Below are 27,751 nucleotides of genomic sequence, written 5' to 3'. Positions count from 1 at the left end.
CAGAGCTCCATTAATTCAAGTCAATTTCAATCAAATTAAATCCAGTTGGCGGTGAGTTCGTCTGTCTGACGAGATGCAAAACCAACACTATGACATTTTGGGATACGAAAAACAAAAACAAACTTTGTTAACAACAATAGTAATATTTATTTTTTTAACACAAAATCTTTAAACATCCAACTCCATTATTTACACAGATTTATTTATTGCTACTCTCAAAATATTTCACAACTTCGAAAACACAAAATTATAATAGTATTTACAAATAACACAGTACAACCAATAGAAGTGCGCTCAGAACATGAACATTCATATTACGAAGGAACAAGCAAAAACGAAGTAAAAAAAACAGTTAAAAACAGTACTTAGACTGAAAAAGATAAGGTCCATATTTATATTTTAGTCACACACCTAACATTTTAAAAAATCATCAGACTGTACAATACATTCTTATATGCTATCTCTGTTTAAAGATACGCTCATATACAGAAAACTGATTTTTGCATTTTTCTTATTATTATTAGATAGTATTATTATTAGATACTTTTGGGTATTATTGTAAATTTTGCATATGGATTTGCAGCACTGAACCCTTTTCGCGCTGAGCTTATTTTCGCACATTTTGCAGAATTTTCTTAAGGATTTTTGAAAAAAGTACCTTATAAAAAACTTTAACTTATAAAAAATACGCCAAATTCACATCAATATAATTTTAAATGGTTATTTATAAATGTTATTAACTTATTAAAAAGGTTATACATTCGCGCGCTTAAATACGTCCTTACAGGTCCTTACCTAATACCTATAATCAATCACTTTATACGCATTGATGAGTCGATCTATCGACGGTTCACGCTTTAAAGGTTAAACTCACAGTTCAACATACCGAGCTGCATTTTCACACCATCACTGGCTCGGAACGTAATTCACAGCCTCGTTCAAGCATGACATTTTTATGCAACCATATATTTAATAATTGAGTAGAAATTTTCGGTGTTGAGAATTAAAAAAAGTTGTTTTCTATCTCTCAGTCTACAGACGTCCCACTGTTGGACACAAGCTTCACCCAAGCCTCGCCGCAATCACAAAAACATAAACCATTAGCTAGCTGTCGTAGAATTGATTACAATAATACTTTTTTTAGCGTTGAATAATTGGCCATCCATAATTAATTATCACTCACATACGTAATTTTATTCATGCTGTGATTAATTTAAATATTAAAGTTGAATAGAATTCAGAGGTTGCGTTCACATTATTAGGTTAAGTACATAATTAATAATGATAATTTCGTAGATAAAGAATTACGTACATTTTTTTTAATTATAATTGCAAAACGAACTGCAACAAAACAATAAAACATTTTTGATCATAATGAAGTAATTGAAAATGAGACAATACAAACTGAGGATAATTCTGTTGCAGATCGCAATGAAGTAACAGACGCTAAGGCGATAGAAAGTAATGATATTTTAGGGAATGAAAGACCTCAAACAACTAGAAAACCACCAGTTTGGACAAAAGATTACATATGCACAGTTTGCATGAGCGAAGAATACGATCTAAAATGGATTGATTCAATAATTGCTGAAATAACAGCATACTTAAAAAATGATACCTGGTCTATTGTTAAGAAACCACTTTATAGAAACGTCATTGACAGCAAAATAATTCTGAAAGATAAATTAGGAACAGATGGCAATATTGTACGCAAAAAGGCTCGACTAGTAGCCCGAGGATTTTCACAAATACCCGGTGTTGACTACCAGAAAGTTTTCGCACCTGTGACTCGACTAAGTTAAATAAGATTATTAGTGGCTTTAGCTGTACAAAAGGCTATCCATTTGGACCAGATTGATATTTGCACTGCATTTTTAAACGGAGATATTGAAGAAGAAATCTATATGAAAAAGCAGAAAAATATAGAAGAATATCTAGAAAAGATAATTAAATACAAAAAGGATGCAGAAATTAAACAAAGTTATTATATTAAATTAAAAGTTAAAAATGCTACACGATTTAAACCAATATAAAGAAAACACTGTATGCAAATTAAAGAAAGCCATCTATGGATTAAAACAGTCAGGAAGACAGTGGTAGAAGAAACTAGAAGCCGAATTAAAATCAATAGGTTTCAAACCTACCAAAGATGATCCATACATGTACATATACGCGAAAGGCGGAGAAACTATTATTATTAGCATATATGTGGACGATATTATAGTTGCGTGCAAATCGCAAGAAAAAATAGACAATATTAAGAAATTACCTGTACAGAGATTTAAAATGAAATTAATTACTGTCTCGGAATAACTTTCAAAAGAGATGAAAAGCAAATGATACTGAGACAAAGACAGTATACTGAAACTACCAAAACCTTATAGGATCACTTATGTACTTAGCGGTTGCCACACGTCCTGATATAATGTTTGCAGTAAGTCACCTTAGCCAATTTAACAACTGCTGAACATTTTAAGGCCACGAAAAGAGTTCTGCGATATTTACAAGTAACTAAAGACTTAGGTCTGACTTACATAAAAGGAAACATGAAACTTGAAGGGGCAGATGATGCTGATTGGGCGTCGTGTGCCATTCATCGTCGCTCAGTGACAGACTACGTATCTACATATGGTGGAACACCAATAAGTTGGGAGGCTAAGAAGCAAAGAACAGTCGCGCTTAGTGCAGCTGAGGTGCAGTACATGAGGCGGAAAAGCATAAAATTTGTTGTTTTAGTATACCTACTCATATTTAGAGGGGTAAAGGTCCCAAACGATGGTCGGACCAAATAGCGGAGGAACTGAGGATACCTGTCAGTGACCCACTCCACCGGGTTGCAGGGCGGGATCGATGGAGACAGCTGGCTAACGAAATCGGACGGAGTCACGATCCTCAGCAGTGAGGGACCGATCGAAGAGAGACTCATATTTACGTGGTAACCCTTGATCTTCCGACTTTGTAATTACTCCCAGTGCTTCTAGTCAAGGGCTTAGAAATCGCACATAGAACATATCATGCTATTATATATTAAACATACCTTCTTGAACATAATTTACATGGTAGCATATTAGGCAATTACATACATCAGAAGTTGTCTTCGTTTTGGAAACAATTTCAGTACACACTGTATAAGAAGAACTCAGTTCTTCATAGAATTCAACTAAGGGGAATTACGTAACAATTTAGCTTAAGATTTATTCACAGCGCATAATGTAACGAACGTAAGCTTTCAAAATAAATATATTAAAACCTATTTTAGGCATTAAAAGATATCGTGTTTAGAAAACTCTTAAGAATACTATATAAATGGACGCGAAACGACATTTTTTCAATGCAATTTAAACAAATACATCTACTTTAGTCTAATCTAGTATTTTTTAATTAATATTGGTTTAAATAAAAAATTAAATTCATTTATTCAATGATCAATTTTTTGTTGAAATATCAGATCTGTAATGTTGATGTGTTGTGTTGGCCTCCATTAGTCAATATTTATTTCGAATTATTTGTCGTCACATAAGAAGAAACAATTGTTATAAGTTATAATCGAATTTTTATTTTCAATTATCGTTTTTATTTATCACTGGTGTATAAATTTGTTGAGCCCTATTCAAAGGCGCACAAATTTGTTACCTACAAACTTTTTCATTAATTTCATTTATATTTACATATTTATGAAAGGATTGTTTGTATTTTTCGCACTCATCTATTTTTAAATAAACATCCATATTGAAGTTTGAAAAAAAAACCCACTATAATTGTCAACCCTAACCATAAGCAAGCTTTGATTTTTTATTCACAATTTTTAAAGTTAGCAACACCAAATTTAACAAATTTTAACCAACCTTTTTGTTCTAAACTTACAATTTGTCACATATTGAGCTCGTTACATATTTTATTCCTACATTATTATTAGTTATTGAAATCGAATCTACACTAGTAAACATTTCTTTATAACCACCGTGATTTCTCATTTATCCGTATTATCGTCAAAAACACGAAATAATTCCGTCTTTATCGCTCTTATTTACACGCGTTAAAAGAGAAAGAGGCAGATATCTAAGTGTGTAAGTGAAATAATATTATTACATAGCATGACAGTTTTTAAAAGTCATACGTATTATTAAAGAAGGGATATTATTAAAACACTAATTGATTTAAAACTTCATCATGACCTTAATAACTGATGCTTTGATATAAAATTTCATGATTATCAAATAAATTATTAAATATTAATTTTACTTGTTCCATTATTTTATACACATATAATTTCAAGTTTAATTAACAATAAACATACCACACACTAAGCATACCATGGTCAAATGGTCCATTTTGAGTTTTTGTATTGCAAATACATGTATCATCTTATTGCTTTTGCACATATCATGACTTTTTCTGACTTCTTACTTACTTCAATTAATCTACAGTTATTATACAACTTTTTTGTTGTTTTGTTTATTTTTAGTATTACTTGCCATAATCGTTATCTAGCCGCTATGGTAGAAATAGGTACCAGAAGGTGTTGGTATGATTAGTGGTAAGCAGAAAAATGGACAATGTGTCTTATGTTTTATAGAATTGTTTTTTTGAAGTGAAACTTCTAATGCGACTTCTAACAAGGTTGCGTTAAACGTTTAACGCTACCATGGCATAAAAAGAGACAGAGCGAGACTGAATGCGTGGCCCTCGAACGCACACGAGTGTTAGCAACGAGTAGCGTCCAATATTTTAATGAAGTATTTAAAAAAAAAAAATATTTATCTATCTATAATTTAAAATATATATAATATAAATATTGAAGATGTCGCATCTCTTATAAACAGCATTCCCAATTACAACGGCAATGTGATTTAAAGATGAAAAATGAAGAAAACCACAATACTACACACATCGAAAAAGAAGTTTCACTTCATTCACGTGCACCAAGTTGTACGCGCACCGTTTTTTTTAAATTTCTGTTTATGTCGAAGGTATCGAGGGCCGATTCCTAAACCTGAATAGCTTTACGCTATACATTAATTACCTTTTCTAGTTAATTCGTGGGTCCGGCAGCCCGCGCCCGGTCCTGTATCAAATAGTCTCGACGAGGCCTCTCCGTTTCGTTCGCGGCGCTTCGCCCGATATAAACGAGGTTTCTTCAGACGAATTGCTTCGGGTCTTCGCCTGGGACGTACTCGGTTGTGCCTGCGAGCGATTAGTTCGATTAGAACATATTCGTTTACATTCAACAAAAAGGGCGATACTCATGTTAAGCGCTGGGGTTCAGAATAAATAAAAATTCTACCGAAGTACAAATTAACTCTGTAATAACACTTAACGAACATTATAAAATTCTCAATTCGCTTTTTCCACTTTGCTTCAGGTGATCTGTTCGCTGTTTCGCTTCGACTAGTTCCGATTACTAACTGACTGCGTTCCTCACGACTTCGACGCTTTTATAGTCGTTACGACATCCCTAGATTTATCGACAACATTCTTCACAAGTCGAGTAACTTCGATGTGTTTCCGCTATCAGACAACAGATGGCGTTGTACTTCTCGAGCGTTCTTGACGTTACTAGCTCCTTTGATATTCGTTTCAACTATTCGGCGATAGGTGGCGTTACTCTTACCGGCGTAGCAATATAATGGATTTTTTATTTAATACGTGTTAAAAGATCAACGGACGACATCATGCCAAACGTAGCTAGGTATAGTCAACCTATCTCGTGCTAAGGCCTTTTTTCTTTACGAAAACAAATTTGGCAAATACGAGAAACAGATTACATTAAATAAAGATCGAACATAGCTGTAACTGTAAAGTAAATGTAACTGCAACTGTAACTGTAAAGTACTTAAAAATAAAAATAAAAGGATTCCCATCTGGTACGACCGATAAATACTTTCTTTAAAATCAAATGAACATTTGACTATTGGCATACCACCGTAAGGTTTCATTTTGAGGAAATTGTAGTTTAAATAATTCTTATACGTTCGTTTATATCTTTTAATATGGACGAAATTATACAGTCCATTTTAAGTGCTCACATTGAATAGTTTCTTGACATTAAATTGTCATGATAATATGATGATATTAATTTATCCCTAACGGGAAAGGCAAAGGACTTTAGTCCATACAGCCAGGTGTCATGATAATAATGAACATGACGCGACGTGACGGTTCTCAAACTTTGCAGCTGAAATCTTTTTTGTTATTAAGTGAATTATTATTTATATCTTCCAATTACATTTATCTGCGGTACGACATTTGGAGTCGCGGCGCTGGTGGAGGCGACGTTCCTCCGTATATCTTCGAGTGGTATTTCCTCTTGGTGGCCCCTCGGAGATCCCTCTCGGGAACCGCTGCTTCCTCTCGACACGCTACTGGAATGGCAACACATAGTGTCAATACACCTGTTTGACTATATTAACAAAATAATAAAAAGCTGCCAAACAGATATTTATTGAAATTTATTTAGTATGCTCAAAAGAAAATTGCAGTTTTATCTAATAATATTATACTAATAGTATAATTTATATATTTATATTTAATAATATTATACTAATAGTATAATTTATATATTAATATTTAATAATATTATACTAATAGTTAATATTTATTAAGAATCACACAGTTGTGAAAGGAATTAAATACAACTCATCTATTTAGGAAATAATTTTAATTGGTGTAGAGTTATAAAAAATAGAAAGAGAGCATAATTAATTTTAGTAGAGTTTGGAGGACAGGGGTGGTCTACAGAAAATCATTTTTGAAATATATTGTATGACCGACGTGTAAAATGACGTCATTGTTCAATTTAACGTAGTACAATATCAATGTCTAACACTAGGCATTACAGTAACAAAGTCGTTTGATAAATGCATTTAGCGAGAAGATATACATAATATTATTTATTATCTTTAATGATTATAAGTTGCGTACGCAAATTGAGTATCAGTTAAGAGAGACTTGATTTAGGCATACTTTAAAAGTTAAATTTGAATTCAACAGGTGTGGGTGTGTACCGACCTCTCTCTGCTCGTGGTTCGTTCTCGATAGACGACGATGCCGTCTTTCAGTAAGTGACCGCTCGGCCTTCGGAGCCTCCGCTCTGAGTCGTCGCCGTCGCCTCCTTTATGGAAATTTCAAGGTTACATAGGGTACTTTAGTGCATGACTTTTTGGCGGGAACGTGAGGAGTGAAGTTGTGTGATTTGTTTTATTTTGCCTATTTAGTGTTTTTTCGGGTTTAAATGTGTAATAATGGTGGTTTATTAACTGTTTAATATTTGTGAAAGTGAACAAATGTGGGAAAATGAAACAAAGCCGCTGGACGTAACTTCTCGGGATCCTCCAAAAAGTCCACTGATAAAATCTTAGTAAATGACCACAATTTTACTGAGATTATATTTCATGCCATATCATCTCATTTCATTTCATTTCATTTAATCCCAGTTGATTCATGTCTCAAATTAATCATCTTCATTTCATTTCACTCCATAATATCATTTTTCATAAAAATATGAATATAAATTAAAATAAGACATGGCTTAAAGGTCTCAGTTACCAGGTCATAAAATCCCTTAAAAAAAATACTTTAGTGCATCGAGCAAACGCTCGTGCGATGAACAAGGTTGTTTGCTCTTTGACTGGCTTTTTATCTTTACTAGTGGTCCCGCAGTAGTCGTAATTCGACTATAATTCATTGAAATTATAGTTTGAACATTATTATAGTTCTATTGTCAAAGACTATTATACTTCTATAATCAAAGATTTCGCCAAGACTACACTTTAGACAAATAATAGCAAAGACAAAAAATATTAAATCTATTCTCGATTTGACCATAGATAGACTTTATGCAATAAGAAAAGTTTGACCATAAACAAATAGTACGCATGTGTGTGTGTGTCAAATACATGTTTTTTTTTTTTATTGCTTAGATGGGTGGACGAGCTCACAGCCTTCTCTATATTCTCTATAAGTGTGGGAAATTTCATACTCCACCGTCTGCGCAATTTTCGTAAAAAGGGGTACAAAGTTCTTGCTTCACGTATTAATATATAGATATATGTCGGAGACGGTCAATAGTTTGGTAGCTAAACGAAACGCAGCACGATTCCCGAGAGATGGCAGCACGAAAACTTACTAATTTTACAGGAGAGTGTTTTAAAGTGTGTTAAACAACATGTGATATTTTTAATATTAATCATTTTTGCAACATTTATTTTTTATTTTTTACCAGTTACATTATCTGTATTTAAAAGTAAGATAAAATTATCTATTAATTTTGTTAATAGTATTCAAAACAGGAAAACTAAATAAAATAAAAAAACTAAAAACTAAACTACGCTCTTTTGACAGTATTTATGAAAAAAATACTGGTGATAACCAAACGATTCCGCATAATATTAATTATTAAATATTATTAATTTAAAATAAAACGATTCCGCATAATATTAATTATTAAATATTATTAATTTAAAATTAAATATTATTAATAATTAATATTATGCGGAATCGTTTGGTTATCACCAGTATTTTTTTCATAAATACTCTCAAAAGAGCGTAGTTTAGTTTTAGTTTTTTTATTTTATTTAGTTTTCCTGTTCCAAATTCGAAATTGAGTTAATACTCAATTTCGAATTTGGAAATTGTACACTTTCAATGAGAAAAGACGAATTGTGTTTGGATAGAACGTGCAATTGTACGGAACCTGTAGATCTCCTGATCGCCGAGAGGCCGGGGCGGGAGAACAGCGGGCGGGGGCGCGGCGCGGCGGGGGGCGCGGACACTCCCGACACTTCCAGCAGTCGCCCGATCTGCTGCATCTTCTTCTGGCGGGACTTCATGCGACCCTGTCAATTATTTACATCCAGTCAACTCATCAAGGTTCTGATCTTAATCGGAGAGCGATGATTGAAAGATTACTGGTGGCCCGGAGGCCTTTCCAGTTTCACCAGGATAGGTGGGCGAGCAAAGGCTCAATCAGGAGGACTGGGGTTAGCTAGCAACTGCCTGAGTGCCTCCGAAGGAGACATAACAACTGAAAAGCAACTGCTTCGCGAAAGAATCTACTACCGGGTCGGAATCGTGACCCGCTGAGAAGATCCGGCGAGAAACAGCGGGCGGATGCATGGGTTAGGTTACACGTCAAACTCTTTGCCGAGTTCGACGATAACGGTTAATTGATAACTTAATCACTGTACTTTTAAAACAAAGGCTTACATTTCGACTAACTATTCAAAAAATTCTTACATTTTTTATCCATTATCTACGTCAAACTGAATACGGATCATGACGTATTATGTCACTTGTGGCTATTTTTTTTATAGTTTGTTTGCACTCATGTTACGTGCAATGGGGATGCGTTAAGAGCCGCGACCCTTGTAAATTTACTGAGCCTACATTTCTAATGTAAACACCAACTTGAAATCAAACTTAACTTTCTCAGTTTAACATTGTGTTTACAATTTTCTTTTTTTATAATACCGTATAAATCATTAAATTTATTAAATGTCAAATATTTATAAAAAAAAGAACATAATATTCCTAACCTAAAAGTACATGTTATTATCCGCAACACGCTTCGTCAGATTACAGAAATAGAGTTATCAGCTCTTAAGGTGCTTCGTCAAAAAGTACAATACTTACTTTCAGCTGCAAGCGTCGTCATAAGTAACATATAGATCCACGCTAACAGCAATGCGCGCGTAGGCGTCGGCTAGTCAAACATCAGTAAGTAATATTAACTTAGTATATATCGTATACCTTAATGAGCCTCTGTTTGGCCGCCATGCTGCGTATGTAGTCGTCGAACTTGAACTTGGCCCGCAGCAGTAGCGTCCTGGGAAGCGCGCCCGTCGCGCCCACCCGCGGCTTGTGGATGGTCAGGTGGAGGCACCGCGGATCTTCCTTATCGCCTTGGATCTGAACAGACGGTGGGTAGGATCTCTTATGAGTCCGCACAGGTAGGTACCACCACCCTGCTGTGAAGCAGTAGTGCGTTTCGGTTTGAAGGGCGGGGCAGCCGTTGTAACTATACTTGAGATCTTAGAACTTATATCTCAAGGTAGGTGGCGCATTTACGTTCTAGATGTCTATGGGCTCCGGTAACCACTTAACAGCGTGGACTGTGAGCTCGTCAACCCATCTAAGCTATTTAAAAAAAGCGCATATTAAAGATACACGCGATATCAACTCGAACAAGGGCTATTTCGTTTTTCTTCGCCATTCGCAAGTCGTAAAGCATTCGAAACGTCGAAAATAATAACAATAAAAACGCGAGATCAATTGTCATTAATTGAATAACATTTTTTTGTTTTTAATTATTATCATTTTAATCTACTCTACTCCTATTCCGGAAATATTTAGATCTATTAATACACATTTAAGATTAATCAGACGTCTTAGAATGAAACCTATATATACTTCACATTTACAGATGTTGATTTCACATTAACAAGTTTGGGGTTGCCAGTACTCATAATTAAAAAAGTGTTACCAATTGTCGATTAAAAAAAATTTATTACGGATTTCTTCGACGTACCTAAACGTTTTCATTCCATCAAAGTTACCTCCAAATCCTGAAGGCTGCCCACCAGTTTGGCGACTCCCCACCCGAGCCTCTGTTTGTCCGGCTCGACGAGTATTATCTGCATGTTGTCGACGGCTAAGAACCTGTGCTGCCACGTACCATCCTTCTGTATTATGTCGCACGATATCAGATCGGAATCGTCTGCAAAATTCAATACTCATTACAACTATACATATTTATTATCTATACTTAATATTATAAAGCTGAAGAGTTTGTTTGTTTGAACACGTTAATCTCAGGAACTAGTGGTCCGATTTGAAGAATTATTTCAGTGTTAGATAGCCTATTTATTAAGGAAGTCTATAGGCTATATAACATTACGCTAAGGCCAATACAAGCGGAGCATCAATAAGAATGTTTCAAAATCGGGTTTTTTTCCCTTTTTAAGAGCTTCCGCTGCATACGCTGCAGAAACGGTTAAAGTTTCGCTAAAACAATGTATGACAGAATTGCTCCCCTTTAAAAGATTTTAAAAAAAGTCTGCGACGGCATATGTTTATATGTTAAGGTTGGCTCACTATAACGTTTTTTATGCTAACCAAATTTGTTCTAAAATAAAGCATTATTTGTGAACTATTCCACGCGAACGAAGTCGTGGGCAAAAGTTAGTTAATTATAAAAGCTACTTAAGTACATTTAATCACAAATAGGCAGGATGTTTTTATTTAAGCGTTTCCGTTCCATCGGACAAAACCCGGTGAACCCAGAAAAAAACAATTAAATGCCCAAAACACCCTCCTTTTTACTAATACAAGTGTTCGCACATGATCTTGCACGAGAATGTACCAATACGCTGCTTCGGCATAAAGGCACTGGTGCGTTCCGGTTTCAATATTGGCAACGCCATTCACCCAATGACCGCCTAACTGTAAATACTCCGAAAATCTAACGCAAAGCTTCTTTGTCTTGTTTTCGTAAGACAAAGGTCCTTATATCGTGACGTACGGACCAGATCACTATACCTGTAAACTAAACGACTTACTGAGATCCAAAACGTTGCCGACTTCGACAAACGGTGCCGGGTTCGTCAGAGGCAGTTGGTTTTCTGGTATCCCGCTCAACTTCAAGAACAGGTCTCGTATTAGGAAGAACGATCTTATCGCTCTACGGGCTCTCTCTATCTGAGATTGAGGCATAAAAGAAAAAATATTATAACTGTTGCTAAGAACTTAAGTTCGAAGCGTCTTTCATAGGTTTATACAGATATGTGTGCTTAGTGCGAGTTTTTTAGCGTTCTGGATAGCGTAAAAGTTAGCTCATATTTGTATGGAATGGGATCGTTTGCGTACGTTTGCCGCTAGGGGCGCTGTTCCAACTGCATTGGCATAGCTTTTACGTTATCGAGAACTTTATGAAACTCGCACTAAGCACACGGTAAGCCCAGCTAACTAAACCTACACACAAATGTATGGTCTTCGAATACAGACAAACATGCGGTCTCGCTGATGACGAATCAACAATCATCAATAACGACATGAACACATTTCTCGGCTGAGATCAGCGCGATAATGGTACCAGAGGTGTGGTCTTACAATACGCCATACTCCACACACAAATAATGCTATCAACAATGCACAATTATATGCACCAGTGGTCACTCTGTGGTCGAAATCGACTATAATTAATTGAAATTATAAGTTTGAACATTATTATGGTTCTATTGTAAAGACTGTTTATTATAAATTTATAGTCACAGTTTTCGCCAAGACTAGACAGACTAAACATAGACAGATAATATTAAAGACAAACAATATTAATCTATACTCAAATTGATCACAGACTTTAACAATAAATATACAAGCGCGTGTGTGTGTCAAATACATGGTAGCGTGTGTAATGTTTTCTTTATTGATTTAATGTTTTTTTTATGCATAATTAAAAAAAAAAACAGTATTCTGCACTCGTTCTCTATATTCTCTATAAGTGTGAGAAATTTCATACTCCTCCGTCCGCGCAATTTTCGTAAAATGGGGTATAAAGTTTCTGCCTGAGGTATTGTTACATAGATGTATTTACTTGTGGCAGGGTATCTTGAGAGCCCGAGCGGGTAGGTACAACTACTCAACCTACGTCTGCCACGAAACAATAATGCGTTCCAGTTCGAAGGGTGCGCTAGTCGTTGTACTACAGAACTGAGATTTAGAACTCAAGGTGAATGGCGGTATTTAAGTTGTTAATGTCTACGGACTCCGGTAGCCCGTCTAATCATTAAAAAAATCTATATGTTTATACGTGAAGCAAAAACTTTGGACCCCTTTTCACGAAACTTGCGCGGACGGAGGAGTATGAAATTTCCCTCACTTATAGAGAACATAGAGAAGGAGTAGGTACAGAATGTTAATATTTTATTAAATTATGCATAAAAAATACATTAAATCAATAAAAAAAAACATTACACCCACTACCGTGTATTTTTTTTTTATTGCTTTGGTGTGTATTTGCCGTGTATTTGACACACACACATGCATACTATTTATTTATTGTCAAACTTTTCTTATTGCTGCTGTGGTCAAATAGAGAATAGATAAATATGGTTTGTCTTTATTAATATTTGTCTAAAGTGTGGTCTTAGCGAAATCTGTGATTATAAAAGTAGATTATAGAAGATTATAGAAATCTTTGACAAGAGAATGATAATAGTGTACAAACTTATAATTTCATTTAATTATTGTCGAATTTCGACTACGGGGACGCCACTAGTAGTATTAAAATAGTGATGTTATCTCACCTCCCCGCTCGGCAGTCGCTTAGCAAACGCAATGCCAGACATCGGCGTGCGTGTGGGAGGAAGCAGTATTGCCGCATCCATGCATAGCCATTCCACGTTCAGAGGACGCTTGCTCATCTCACAGTACCTGGATATTATTTTGTTTGTTACCTTCAATGTATTGTGATACATTAGCGAACTAAGGCACTGTCTACCAGTCAAGCAATAGTGGTGCAGACAAGTCAAGGTGGGTTATCGGTATATCAAAGTTCGATTAAAAACATCGAATTGTTGATAGTGATACCCAATAAAAGGGACTCTTCATTACAAAGATGCGAAAACTATTGATGATAGAATAAAATAATGTAATACGGCTTAAGAATACATAGTTATGCCGCAATAAGTGTTCTTTTATATAAAAAAAATAAAACAACGTCAAATATCGTTGAAAATTTTGTTAAAGTCCCGAGCGGAGCCGGAGCGGGCCTCTAGTCGCAAATAATTCTGTATCCACTCACTCATCTTCAAACATGTCCAGGAAGATATCGTCGCACTTGTAAAAGTTACGTGCGAGGGCTGCGGCCCGCGCACGTAACGTGTCCGCGGCGGCCACGTGACGGCTCATGACGCTCCGTGAGCCCGGGCCGGAGTGGCCCGTCGCTGACCGTGAGCTCCCGTTAGCTGACGGCGCGGGACCCCTAGTCCCTTGCATTGCGATGCGCATTAACGTCACGCTCAACTCCAGAGTGACCAGGCGGACCTGAGAGGCTGGGGACGCGGTTGATTTTATTATTTCTCTATTTCCACCGACGATCAGAGGGATCTTCTATGATTGGTACTAAATTTCAACGGTTTGCGATATAGAACATCTTGCACTATCACTACTGCTACTTTCGTTTTTGTTTGCTCTAAATATGTAGACGAGGTCGCAGATGCAAGATCTTCCCGCCCTTCAAACCCGTAGTTGAAATAGGCAAGACGGAAGTTCTACCCGTGGACATGAATATTAGGCCCTACTAAGTTTTCCCATCCTCCAATTTGTTGATTAAAAGTGGCGGAAATTCGGTGAGACCATCGGAAATCAAACTCCAACATTGTATTTTGTCTTATACTGTAAGTATAAGGACTAGAAGAAAACTGGTAATGGATTTTCAAGAATCCATTGCTACCACGTACCTATTTTTTTGAAATTCTCAATATAAAGAAGTATTTTAATTTGATGAGAATGAAAAAGATAGAAACATAATTTTCGATTCGTCATACAGTCTGTAGACTATATTCGTGATTAAAAGTGAAGATTTGGACTTGTGTTCATACTTACTAGGTTTACAGCTCAAATTTGCAATAGCCATTAGCTTATAAATCAATAGTGAGTTAAAACTCTGCAATGTTTTTTTTGTAGGAGTAGAAGAAGTTGATGTCGATGATCCTTCGCTTTTCTCTACAATTTCACGGCCCGACGTATTCGCTGAGTTCAAATGAGACAGTTCCTCTTCGGGACACAACAGCGTATCAAGTAGTTCTGTGTTGACACCTTAAAACTCACAAACTCTTAGATATAGAAAAAGAACAAAATATGATAATGAATACTAGAAATGTATGTCTTACCCACTAATAGCCGTCGAAGCAAGTAAAGAAAAACATTGATTAGAAAGAAACGGACAAGCATTACTTTCATTTTATATTATAATCCGTACTAACGACTCACCTTTGTTATTTATCAACGCGAACAATAAGCAAAGAGCAAATAATGCTTTATAATCATTCTCGCCACAATCCAAAGAATCAAAGATCGTCTTTAGAAACGGCCTCTTGGCGATTTCTCGATTCTCTTTCTCCAATACATTCTCTAGCGAATCGGATCTGTTTATTGGTGTACTAGTTGTGACTCCGAGCAATTGCTGTTTCTCTTCATCAGTTATGTTGTTGAATTCCGAATTGGATTTCGTAGAACTGGATTCTATACCAGAATCGGGCAGCGGAGAATCCGGCATGTTCTCATTGTGAACGACACTCGATTTAACCGAATGAATTTGAGTCACGAGATCTTCAGTCGAGTCGTGAGCTATACTCGACGTTTCGCTTATATGAGATGTGGACGGAAGTGAATTCGATACCAACTCAGGATCGAGATCACAACTCGAATGATCTGTATCTTTGTCGTCGAAACTGAACGTTTTACAGCCACTGTATTCCGGTGTAGTGTAATCGCGTTCGCCAGAATTATTCTCTAAAGCCTTCTCTAGACTCATCTGCGGCTTCGAAAACTCCAATTTGACATTGGGCTTAGCGGTACTGATGTACATTTCGAGAATTTTCGTAGCTCCTTCTTCCAGCACCGATAAGTCTGATTGCAATAAGATCCAGGCCAACGCGTGCACAATCGGGCCGTGTGTTATTATTAGGAACACTTGCGATAAGAGAAACAGGGCAACCACACACGATACAGAAGGTCTCTCTTCTTCGCTCTCGATTCTTTGTCTCGGGAAGTTCATTCTAGAAGGCGACATTTCGCTGTTTTTCCCCGTCAAAATGGCCTCTAAGCTCCTTGTTATAACTTCTATGTTTTGCAGATGATCCCTATTGTAGGGGGGCGCCGTAGACGGTCTTTTAATCGATTCAGAGGTCAAAGAATAAATGTATAAGGGTATCAGCAGTTTATGTAGAAGATGTTCCGTGAGCACGTCGTTAAGATCTGGTATATTTAGGCATAGGATGTCGTTAATGTAGTGTAGATGGTCCAGATGTTCGGCAACTAAGTCGTCCAATTTTTGCTGGGATTGATGGCTATCGAAAATGGTTTCGTATTATTTTATATTTTAAAAAAAACATACAGGTCAGTACTATGCATATTGCCTTGAGTTAAAACATATTTCTTGGTACTACGTTTTTATTGACCTCTAATATTAATAAACATATTTTTTATTCTGTTTTAAAACTAAATTACTTACTCAGCGTCGTTCCTGACACAAGTATCTAACTCCAATATATGTTTTCCGATAAACCAGACCAAATTACTAAAATATGGCGCTGCCGTCCTGAAATTATTACAATATTTCACTAACATCGTTTAACTCAAAAATTACTGACTAATATTCACGTAATATCACAAATCGTTGTTGTCAAACTAAAATCTGCTGTGTGCACTTTTTGAGATTTCTACTTTTTGACCTTTTCGTATAGTTCGCAGCTCTATCTACCGTATATAAAAAACAACTGTTATATGTCTATAGCTTTAATATTTATCTATAACTTTCATTTGATATTGTTCTTAAAAATTCATCTTCATATAAAATTTTATACGAAAATGTTTTACTCCTTAATTGAAAATACAGTTTTTGCACATAGCAGATTTTGGTTTGACAGCGACGAAATTCTGTTTTCAATCTAGAGCAGTTTTCACTCACCTGTCTCTTATAAATCTAAGCATGCTGGCATCCTGTACTCTATACACATTAAGGGTGAGCGTCCGCACCGCAATCCGAACCATCGACTCTGAATGGTTAAAGAACTTTATTGCCTCGGTGTAAAGTGGAAAATCCTTTGTGTGCTGCAATGTATTTATGAACTTTAAGTTAGATTAAGATAGCCTTTCAATTCAATATGGATTTTGAACTCATCTCTCAAAGTCAGTGGCTGCATGATAGTAACTCATTCCATAGACACGACCTACTGGGTTTCTCGCCGGGTCTTCTCAGTGGGTAGCGATTACGATCCGGTAGTAGATTCAGCGAACCACTGCTATTGCTAAGATCAGTGTTAGCAATTCTCACAGATTGAGTCCTTGAGTAGTTGGAATAGCCCCTTTGGTTACCAACGATTAGATCGAGAGAAAAAAGTAACTCAACTTTGGGTGCAACTTGAACCACTACCGATATTCCCCTATAATAGTTCAAATCCTTCAAGATGTTCAAGGGCATCCTCCACGTCATTAATAGGTAGGTTAATGTAATTGTTTAATGTATTATATTGTGATTTTTTTTTTCCTTACATTATACGTTAGATTAGTTTTCGTTATCGTGTTGTTTTGTCGTAATTGTAAGGAACGTTGTTATGCAAATTCAGCACTATATGTCTTGTTTTGTCGTGCGCACATAGCTTATGTTGCAAGCCAGATTTTGTTTCTTTTTATTTGTGTTTTTTTATGTATCTTTAGCTTGTGATGTGTATTGTGAGTCTAATAAAATAAATAAATAAAAATCGGGTGTAGGCACTTTTTATTCTTTATCCGGGAGGACGAATCGAAATTGTGGGGTGTGTAATATCTATTGTACAAATAATGTTGCATGTGTTTAGTGTACAAGAGGCTTTATGGTGGAAGTCCTATTTTTTTAATGCCCTTATAGGCAGACGAGAATATGGCCCACCTGAGTGTGGGTGGTTACTGTCGCCAATGGACGTCAGCAATTCCAGGGGGAGAGCCAAGCCGCTACCTACCGTTAAGTACTCTCCATAAGCCCCGTTTGTCGAAAGACATGTCATAGGGCTCGAGAAACAGCGTGGAGGGGAGATTATTCCAAAGCCCAATTCTTCAAAGTGGCGGTTTTGGCAACAATTGTGACCTTCATTTAGATATTTTTTTCATTTTGTCATTACAGTATACGCATATGGCTATGATCCTGGTGTAGCCAACGTGAATGATGGTAACGTAACCACTCAGCATTAAATGTGCGGTACGTTCTCCTGTCTATAAAGACAATCAAAAATAAGCCTTACGGCTTCTTAAACAAATTTAAGCGCCTTCAGCTTAATCCGGATCTCGTATCGACAATAAAATCAGAAAGTAAGTAGGCACATTAATATCGAATAATGTGGACATATCGGTAACAAGGCTGGTCTTCGAAAATTCCTTATTTATGTTATTCAAATACAAATAATGCTATTTTATCTAGTTTATCGTATTTCATATTAATAATGTGCCATTAACGTCCAAGAGCTAGAAAGCAGTCGTTTAGTTAGTAGTTCAATTAGTTTATAGGTGAAACCGGCCGTGTTCGAAATTCGCTAAATCGGGTTAATCGACCTAGTACCGTCGCCGTAGTAACGATAGTACTATGCAGAGACACGTGCTAAGCGCATATGCATTATTTATATCACATCGAAAGACTATATATGTAATATCAATAAACAAATATGTTGTATTTAAAATAGTTAAGATTCTATGTATAATATTTTAAATTTCCGAGTTACTGAAGTTTTGAAGTCGTCGTGGCCTAAGAGATAAGACGGTGCATTCGTGTTGAGCGATGCCCCTGTATTCGAATCCCAGGCGGTTACCAATTTCTGTAATGAATTACGTACTCAACAAATGTTCACGATTGACTTCCACGGTGAAGGAATAACATCGTGTAATAAAAGTGAAACCCGCAAAATTATAATTTGCGTAATTACTGGTGGTAGGACTTCTTGTGAGTCCGCGCGGGTAGGTATCACCGGTCTGCCTACTTCTGCCGTGAAGCAGTAATGCGTTTCGGTTTGAAGGGTGGGGCAGCCGTAGTAACTATACTGAGATCTTAGAACTTATATCTCAAGGTGGGTGGCGTATTTACGTTGTGGATGTCCATGGGCTCCAGTAACCACTTAACATCGGAGGTGGACTGTGAGCTCGTCCACCCATCTAAGCAATAAAAAAAAAATACTTAGAGGGTACTAGGCTGCACTAAAAGTATCGGGAATGGAATATTTCCACTGTTCCTGTCATATTAAAATCTTTTTAATTGAAAACTCCAGGGTTTTAAAAATCGAATACCATTTATTTATTTAAAAAAAGATTCTCGGTCTTGTCACGAGGTTTTGTCAAACTTGTTTAGTCGTTGAGAAAATGGAATTGACTGCGATGATTTATTATGACTTTCGAAGTGGTTTAACACAAAAACAGTGTGTTGACCAGATGATTTCTGCATTTGGTGATGAAGCCCCATCCAAAACCACAATTTATCGCTGGTTTGCTGAGTTTCAACGTGGACGTGTCAAGCTCAGTGATGATCCCCGTCAAGGTCGTCCAAAAACTGCAGTCACCCAAGAAAACGTTGATGCTGTGCGTAAGCTGATTGAGGAAGATCGACATGTGACATACCGCGAAATTCAGGCAACTTTAGACATTGGCATGAGTCAAATACAAATAATCTTGCATGAACAATTAGGTGTAAAAAAGTTGTTTTCTCGATGGATACCGCATTCGCTCTGTGAAGAGCAAAAATTACTTGGTGCGTCAGAACTCTCGAAAGATTCCACGCAGGATCCTCAAATGCTGTATACAACATTGTATCAGGTGACGAATCCTGGATATACGCGTACGAACCCGAAACAAAAAACCAGTCACGAGTTTGGGTGTTCGAAAATGAGTTAAAGCCAACAAAAATTGTTCCTTCACGGAGTGTTGCAAAAAAAAATGGTAGCCACGTTTGTCTCCAAAACCGGTCATGTTACGTCTATTCCTCTTAAGGGACAAAGAACGGTTAATGCAGAATGGTATGCTAGCATTTGTTTGCCACAGGTCGTTTCTGAACTCCGTAAAGAGAACTGCAACCGCCGCATCATCCTCCATCACGACAATGCGAGTTCTCACACCGCGCACATAACAAAAGAGTTTTTAGAGCAAGAAAACATAGAATTATTAGACCATCCGCCGTACAGCCCCGACCTAAGCCCTAATGATTTCTATACCTTCCCTAAAATAAAGAATAAATTGGGTGGACAGAGATTTTCATCACCTGAAGAAGCTGTGGACGCCTACAAAACGGCCATTTTGGAAACCCCAACTTCCGAGTGGAATGGTTGCTTCAATGATTGGTTCCATCGTATGGAAAAATGTGTCAAATTTCGCGGAGAATACTTCGAAAAGCAATAAATACATTTTTAAATAGTAATGTTGTGTCACTTCGTTAATTCCCGAATTTTTCAGTGCCGCCCACGTATTGAGCGATAGATTATAAAAGTAATAGTGGGGTTGCTCACCGAGCTCTCGTCCAGTGAGAATACGATGACCCAGAAATCTAATCTATAGCCACAAACAAGAGTCACTAACATTCACCTTCGAGATAGTCAAAAACAATAGTAATGTTTGTTACCATTTACAATTGCTTATTTTCCTACTTAACTCCCACCATTGAGAACCCTTAGCACGGTAAGTTCTGAGCCTGTTCACTATGACATGTACTAATTTGCGTAGGTAGGTATCACGCGTTCTAATTGGTAAGGTATGGTAGGTTGAAGACCTTTCCCATTACACCAGGACGGTTGGCTAAATATGGGTTTAGCCGGGAGGAGAGCCAGGAGACCTGACTGCTCAAGGTCACCTGCTTCGTGAATGCATCTACAACTGGATCAGAATCGCGACCCACTGAGAAGACATAGGCCAGGAGCTCTTTGATGAGTTTGACATGTACGGTTGGTTACCTGTGTATCTAAGCCCGATCCTAGTGTTAGAGTTGCAAGCGTTTAACAAACGTGTTAATGGATCAGATGGATCCGCAAGAACGTGTCTGGGACGTCCACGGTGACTAAGCATGCATGAGCCGGATCAGGACTATAATTTACTGCTTCCACGATGATAATTTATCAGGGTTATCATGCCGCAAGTGATAATATTGTCTGGTTATTAATACAAAAATATTGTCTGGTTACAAAAAAATAGGTTTTTAATTGCGTACTGAGACGTAGCCTCAGCCTTCTTGCATAACATATTTTATCATTGCCCTTAATTTTTAATATCTCCTAATGGTAGCGTGTGTTGCCAGACCACAGGTGTTGGTACCAAAAAACTACCTAACTCTGTTTAAGGGGCATAATAATCGTTTTTTTACTACAACCGAGCATAAAAGTAGCATCTCATAATAAACTATGATATTCTCAGTGTTAGTGATTTTCTTTAATGTTTACCTCATATTGCTAACCGATTGTCTTCTGTCTTTTTTGATGATAATTCTCACGTTTAAAAGGTAGAATATGAAGCAATGATTTTGACCTACGCAACAACGTTAACCGTAATTATGATCATAACATAGCACTAAATAAATATAGAAATATCTAAAAATAGATGGATCGGTTAGTATAAAACTAATTTAAAAATCTTACAAGTCGATGAAAAACGCATTTGACGATTATTCACCTAAATGTTTAAAACGAAATTATTGTATTTATTTATTTATTTATTTAAATAAGTACTGCCACATCACAAACATCTAACATTGAAAATAAATTTAAACTATTTAATTTATGGCCTGATGCATGTGACAACAATGGCGTACATAGCATTGGCAATTCATCGGCTCGAAAATAGAATACAATAATAATAATAATAATAATAATTTAAAAAAAACAGTACTATTTGTTGAAATATTAATAAAAATGTCTAAAATGCTATCACGATCGGGCGATGTACTTCAAATTCAAATCGATAAGCCAATTACAACTAGGTTAGGCTCTAATTCCAAGATCTATTTCTATACTAACAAAAGCGTGTTAATTAACAATAACACGATAGAAACATTTCATGACGCAATCTAATGGCATAACGTATACGAGTGATGACGTATCATTTAACGACTATGCGCTAATAAAATATATATTTGTATCATGTCCTATATTATATCCGTGTATGATCAGGTTTGTGGAATCTATTTATCGATCTTAGGTTCTTTTAATCTTGGAGCATGCCCCAGTACTCTTGAAAGAGGAATGTTGTATAGACTTAGATAAGAAAATAAGGTCAGAATACGGCGACTATTGCTAACGATGTCGAATAGGGTTGCCAGATGTCCCGTATTTCCAGGGACGTCCCGTATTTTAGGCTTAGTTTAAAATGTCTCGGCGGGACTGACTATGTCCCGTTTTCGAATCGTACGATTATAATTGTATTGTTGTATAATTTTTATAAATATGTTAAAACCGGCAAAAATATGTTAAAACTGACTTGCCTTCGGAGAAATATCCCAAAAAAACAATAAAGAATGTCACTATATAATTTTGTTTTTTATTTGTCCCGGGTAAAAAACTAAATTCCCGTATTTTTTTGCCTATTTAAGCATTTGCCCCTTATAAACTGAAAAAACCAGGCAACCCTAATGTCGAATGAAATGAATATTTATAGTCATGATAATTGACTTTAAAATACTTCATATAAACCGTACCTACGTACATACGTAGATATTAATTTATTATAAATCATCAGATCTGCACAGTTTGTTCTCGTAAGTTTAAATGAATACTAACATAAAACGTAATGGAAAGTAAATTTTTAATACTGGTGGGATAAATGTCGAGAACAGTCTAGTGATATATTTAGATTCTTTTTTTTATGGCTTAGATGGATGAACGAGCTCACAGCCCACCTGGTGTTAAGTAGTTACTGGAGCCCATAGGAGGTCTGTGGGCTCCAGTAACCACATGGACATCTATAACGTAAATGCGCTACCCACCTTGAGATATGAGTTGGTCTCAGAATAGTAATAACGGCTGCCCAACCCTTCAAACCGAAACGCATTACTGATTCACGGCAGAAATAGGCAGAGCGGTGGTACCTACCCGCGCGGACTCACAAGAGGTTCTACCACCAGTAATTACGCAAATTATAATTTTGCGGGTTTCATTTATAACACGATGTTATTCATTCACCGTGAAAGTCAATCGTGCACATTTGTTAAATACGTATTTCATTAGAAAAGTTGGTACCCGCCTGCGGGATTCGAACACCGGCGCATCGCTACATACGAATGCACCGGACGTCTTATCCTTTAGGCCACGACGACTTCAACATGTATACATACGAAATTTAATTCATTTAAATATTTACTCACCTCATTGTAAAAGAAATGTATCGTGTGGTTGTTGAGTTTTAAACTTAATGTCTTCAGGAATGATATGTAATATGCCATCACTTCTTCATCGGAAAAATCGAACTTATGAACTATTATAGAATTAACGTGGTTATTGCTTAAGAGGTAATCTGAAAAATAAAGGATTGTAAAACTGTAACGAAATTGAAGTTTCTGAAATAATATTGTAAAACTAAAAAGTAGATTTAATTGTGCTTTTAATTTCAAAAACAAACAAAAACATATTCGATAAGCTTGATGTAGCTTTTCATCAAGCCAGTAACAGATGATGGAGACAGTTTTTTTTCTACTCAGCTACCAGTAGCCTTCACGGATTGTTCTGGCGGGATAGCTCACAGGTCTAGGCATGAAAGAATCTGCTAACAAGTACCCTAGCAAGAGTCAGTGGGTCGCGATACCGATCCGGTGGCAAATTCTGCGAAGCACTGCTCTTGCTAGGGCTAGTGTCAGCAAATTCTCTGAGGTTGAGCCCGGGAGCACAACTACCCGTCCACACGTAGTTAGGCTAATCCCTTAGGCTGTCAGGAAATAGTTATGGAAAAAACTTAAGAAAGAACGCGTGTATTATGTATACATTAATACTTGAAGCAAACATTTTGTACCCCTTTTTACGAAAATTACACGGACGGAGGAGTATGAAATTTCCCACACTTATAGAATGTGCAGAATATTTTTTTTTTTAAATTATGCATAAAAAATTCATAAACTAAATTATGATTAATATATTGTTTGACTTTAATATTATTTGTCTATAGTGGTCTTGGCGAAATCTGTAATTATAGAAGTAAGTAATAGTCTTGTCGAATTTCGACCACTGGAGGACCACTAGTAAGATTTATTTTACTAATAGCGTCCCACTATGCTAATGTATATATATACTCATAAGTCAGCGCGATTACTTAGACAATTTTAAAGAATATGCACGCACTCTCGAAGTAACAGATGCATACAGTTCATTAAATGAAGTTTCATATAGGAAAATGAATTCATTGTAAATAAAAATGTGAGTAATATATGTATGTCATAGATAACCTTTTTATATGTATTTCATAGTCCGCTTTCTGCTATCGGTTATAAATATATCATTGTGTTGAATTAGTTATTGTACATATTGATTCATATATTTCTAAAAATATATTGAACAGTAATTGTAAAAAAACAGTTGAAAGTGATACAAACTGGTCTTTCCGTAAAATGATACCAATTTTTACTGCACGTATTGGAATAAATCGAGTATTTGGTCTTTTTTTTTACCTACCTAAGCTGATAGCTTTGAGAGACTATTTCAGCGTAACCTTAACTAGTAGGTGAGCTCACGGGGTTCAAACCGGAGTGATGCTAACACTGACCCTAGCAAGAGCAGTGCTTCGCAGGATCTACCACCGGATCGGAAACGCGACCCACAAAGAAGATCCGGCGAGAAACTCAGTGGGCGGTCTATGGGTTAATTCGCTCGTCGAGCCCTTCGTCGCAAGCGACGGGTTCCACGAGGACGGTAACCGGTGCTTGTGGTACCTAAAAGCACCGTTAATGGATCGGGAGGATTCGTAATAAGGTGTTTTGGGCAATTTGGTCTGATATAGGTAAATAGAAAGTAGAAAACAATTAATGAAGCATTTTCTTTCGGATGTCCCTTTTTTGTGTACTTCGTCGTCGTCCTAACGTAATGGTGATGGTGTCAGGTAAAATCGGATGGAGCGAGGCGGCTTGCCGCTCCGATGCATCCATCATTCAAATCCAGCATGCAGATACCAATGTTTCTAATCAAATACGCGCTTGACTCAAGCTCACGAATGACTTTCACGGTGAAGGAATAACATTGCGTATTAACCTTTTGTGGTCTTAAGACTAATGTAAGTCTGAACTATATGTCCAAAAAATTCTGGACCTTAAAGGGTTAAAATCAAATCAGAAAAACCTACAATTTTCGTAATAACTATGCTATTTGAAATATACACCCGAAGTGACAAGGTCGGTGGCGGCATTCACGGTTAGCTGTGGATGGGCTACGGTAACCACTTAACACCAAATGGGTCGTGAGCTCGGTCACTCTTCGCATTAATAGCCTATGTTGTGTAAAGCGGTAATTAGAGCCTGTAGAATGAGATATAACATTCAAATGACAAAGGTCAGTGTTGCCATGTGATTTGATATGGTCTTAAGCTCTGACAACTCAATCAATGCCATATTAAACACGCAAACTAATAGCAAAAACGATTATTATCATTTAGTTTCCTTATGATTTTGCATTGCACGAACATAACGCCTAAGTGTGATGTTGACAACAATTAAGTGTGACAAATTTTAAAATAATTACTTGATAAAGATGCTTATTAGAGTCTATTGCTTCTTACATTACAGTTTCTGTGGTCATGAATAATTACTTAAGGCATCAGTGGTTTTTTTTCTATGACTTCAAGATCAATTATATATTTTCTAGTTCTATCTTATTTTAATAAAGAATAGAATTTTGAGATTTTATACTTGATTAAACCATTTGACCTGTTTGATTTGTTTTACTACAAAAACTTGTAAATTGTTGTAAAATATTTTAAAATATCAGAAACAAACAATGAAGAAGATATACGCAAGATTAATGTGGAATAATAATATTAATTACGAATTTTGAGAATTTATCAATGAAATGCACATAATTCTTGAATTCATTCCTCATCGTTATTTCAAAATTATGTTGAGAAATAAATCTTAGGATAATGTATAGAACTTACACAGTGATGTTTCATTCCTGATGTTCTCAAACAGTATATTCAGGGTTTGCAAAAGCTGCACACATACATATGATGAGCCTCCACACTTCTGTCTCATTATCTTCAAGAAATATGACAACATGTTCTTCTCTAAGAAGAAACTATAAATATAAATAGTAGTGTTTTAATCCAACAGATAAGTATGAAACGACAACATGTTTAATTAAACATTAGGTAGCAGCTTGGCTCTGCCACTGGCATTGCTGACGTCCATGAGTGACGGTAACCACTCCTCATCAGGTGGGCTGTATGCTAGTCTGCCTACATGAGCAATCAAAAACCCTTTCAATTAACAACAGTTAGGAGAATATGTTCTAAAATGTAAATATTGACAGCTAAAGTGAAGATACATACATTTCACATATTTAGAACAGGTGCTTGTGACGTTTTGTGAATTGCTGTTTTAAATTCATTTAAGTATGATAGTACAATGGATGCTTACTTTCTATTGTTACAAAATTCTAAATAAGTTTATGTTTTTAGTAATTTCTTTTGTGTAACACAAGAGTGAGCTTAATCTTTTTGTTTTTAATCTCTATCTCTTCACTAATTTGAAATAGGAGTTATTGTGCGAGACAGATGCAAATTAACTATTCAAGAACAGATGTGTCATCACATATCAAGTCAGTACTAATATCAGTAGAGCTCACAGTAACTTAAGGCAGATCTTTTTGAGCTGGATTATACACAATCCCTTCTTCACACATAAAAAGATAATTTAAAAAATACGGCTCACTTATGTCACAAGTAATACTAAATTTCGAAAACGATTGCATATCACTTTACATGTTTTATTTTCAATTTTACATTGTAGAGACAAACCGGCTCAAAATAATGAGTTCAATTACACAAAGGCAGGTCAGATTCTCAAATATGTATTTAAAGTTCTAGTAATGTAACCTTTTACAACAATAATTTATTAACTTCTAATATATAGTCAGAATATTAATAATTAATTATTATTTGTAGCCTTAGTGAAATCAATTTCATACTTAAATTAAATTGACTTCCAAGGTTGAAATACAGTCTTGAATTTTGAATATACTATTAATAATTATGACTCTGTCTTTTTTAATATTTATATTGCCTTAATGATTAGGCAAGCAACCCTTTTTATGTTGTTTAATCATCGATACTTATGGTCATTAATAAGAGCAGGGACAGCTGAACCTATGCCAATCACTCATACATTACTCGTTAATTAGTTTTACAATAATACCTGTCATTCTATCTACTTCTAATTATAATAATCAAATAATAAATTTTAATAAATTTCATTTCAATTTTAAAACATACTCAAGAATGTACATGAGAGGGCTATGACAAAGATATTAACAACGTAAACAATTTATTGTTTACTTACTCAAAAACTGAGCTGTCATTCTGATCGCCCCATATGAGTATCTCCGCTATGCACCTTAGCGATTCCACAAGCGTTCCTCTGTTGCTTTCAGAAACAGTTGTATTTTTGCAAAGTATATTGTGTAAATATTTTAGTCTTTCCAATGAATGGGGGTTCTTGGGACGGCCCCAGCCAGTCCCGAACCAGCTTCTGCTCCGGAACATTGCGTTTAGTACAGTCCTTCAATTATAATTAAATGGTGTTGTTTAACATTATCAAACGTTATGTTCACTCACGACAATTTTGTAGTACTTTCATTTTAAATTTTATTTTTAAAACACACGTCTGTTACAACAATTTATCAAACTGATCATGTAAACTAACAAAGCTTTGCGTTCGAGGTGTATGAACTGACAGTCTTGTTATGTTTTATTTTTATTTTATTATTTTTACTTTATTTATATGTATCAGGAGGTAAACTTGTCCGATTTTGACATGACAGTAAAACATGGCATGTTCTTCCTG

At 36.0% G+C, this 27,751-nt stretch overlaps 1 protein-coding gene across 2 annotated transcripts; it reads right to left on the bottom strand.

Annotated features, from left to right (window-relative positions):
* Positions 1-123: 123 nt before the first annotated feature.
* Positions 124-27,738, bottom strand: LOC101746544 (protein CLEC16A homolog). 2 transcript variants are annotated; one of them, XM_062673421.1, is made up of 17 exons: positions 27,611-27,738; positions 27,248-27,466; positions 25,846-25,985; positions 23,078-23,226; positions 16,688-16,830; positions 16,232-16,318; positions 14,989-16,067; positions 14,602-14,814; positions 13,799-14,048; positions 13,302-13,428; positions 11,556-11,694; positions 10,554-10,714; positions 9,748-9,906; positions 8,693-8,834; positions 7,009-7,111; positions 6,227-6,362; positions 124-5,184 (listed from the first exon to the last, which is right to left on the bottom strand). In XM_062673421.1, exons 2-17 carry the CDS (start codon positions 27,448-27,450, stop codon positions 5,071-5,073), a joined length of 3,345 nt encoding a protein of 1,114 aa, XP_062529405.1. In that variant the 5' UTR covers positions 27,451-27,466; positions 27,611-27,738; the 3' UTR covers positions 124-5,070. The 2 variants fall into 2 exon arrangements, with proteins under 2 accessions (XP_062529405.1, XP_062529406.1); XM_062673422.1 differs by having other exon boundaries at positions 6,227-6,359; positions 27,248-27,732.
* Between the last annotated feature and the right edge of the window lie 13 nt (positions 27,739-27,751).

The sequence above is a fragment of the Bombyx mori genome, chromosome 17 (assembly GCF_030269925.1).
Source record: "Bombyx mori chromosome 17, ASM3026992v2".
NCBI classification, from domain to species: Eukaryota; Metazoa; Arthropoda; class Insecta; order Lepidoptera; family Bombycidae; genus Bombyx; species Bombyx mori.
The sequence above is the reverse complement of the archived record's forward strand: the minus strand, read 5'-3'. Positions and strand labels throughout refer to the sequence as shown.

Excerpts from the sequence above, each read along its gene's own strand:
- LOC101746544 (XM_062673421.1), bottom strand. The coding sequence starts at position 27,450 with ATGTTCCGGAGCAGAAGCTGGTTCGGGACTGGCTGGGGCCGTCCCAAG. Across the intron at positions 13,429-13,798 it reads CTGGACATGTTTGAAGATGA|GTACTGTGAGATGAGCAAGC; the intron begins GTGAGTGGATAC and ends AATAATATCCAG. Across the intron at positions 10,715-11,555 it reads CGGCAACGTTTTGGATCTCA|ACGATTCCGATCTGATATCG; the intron begins GTAAGTCGTTTA and ends TGAATTTTGCAG.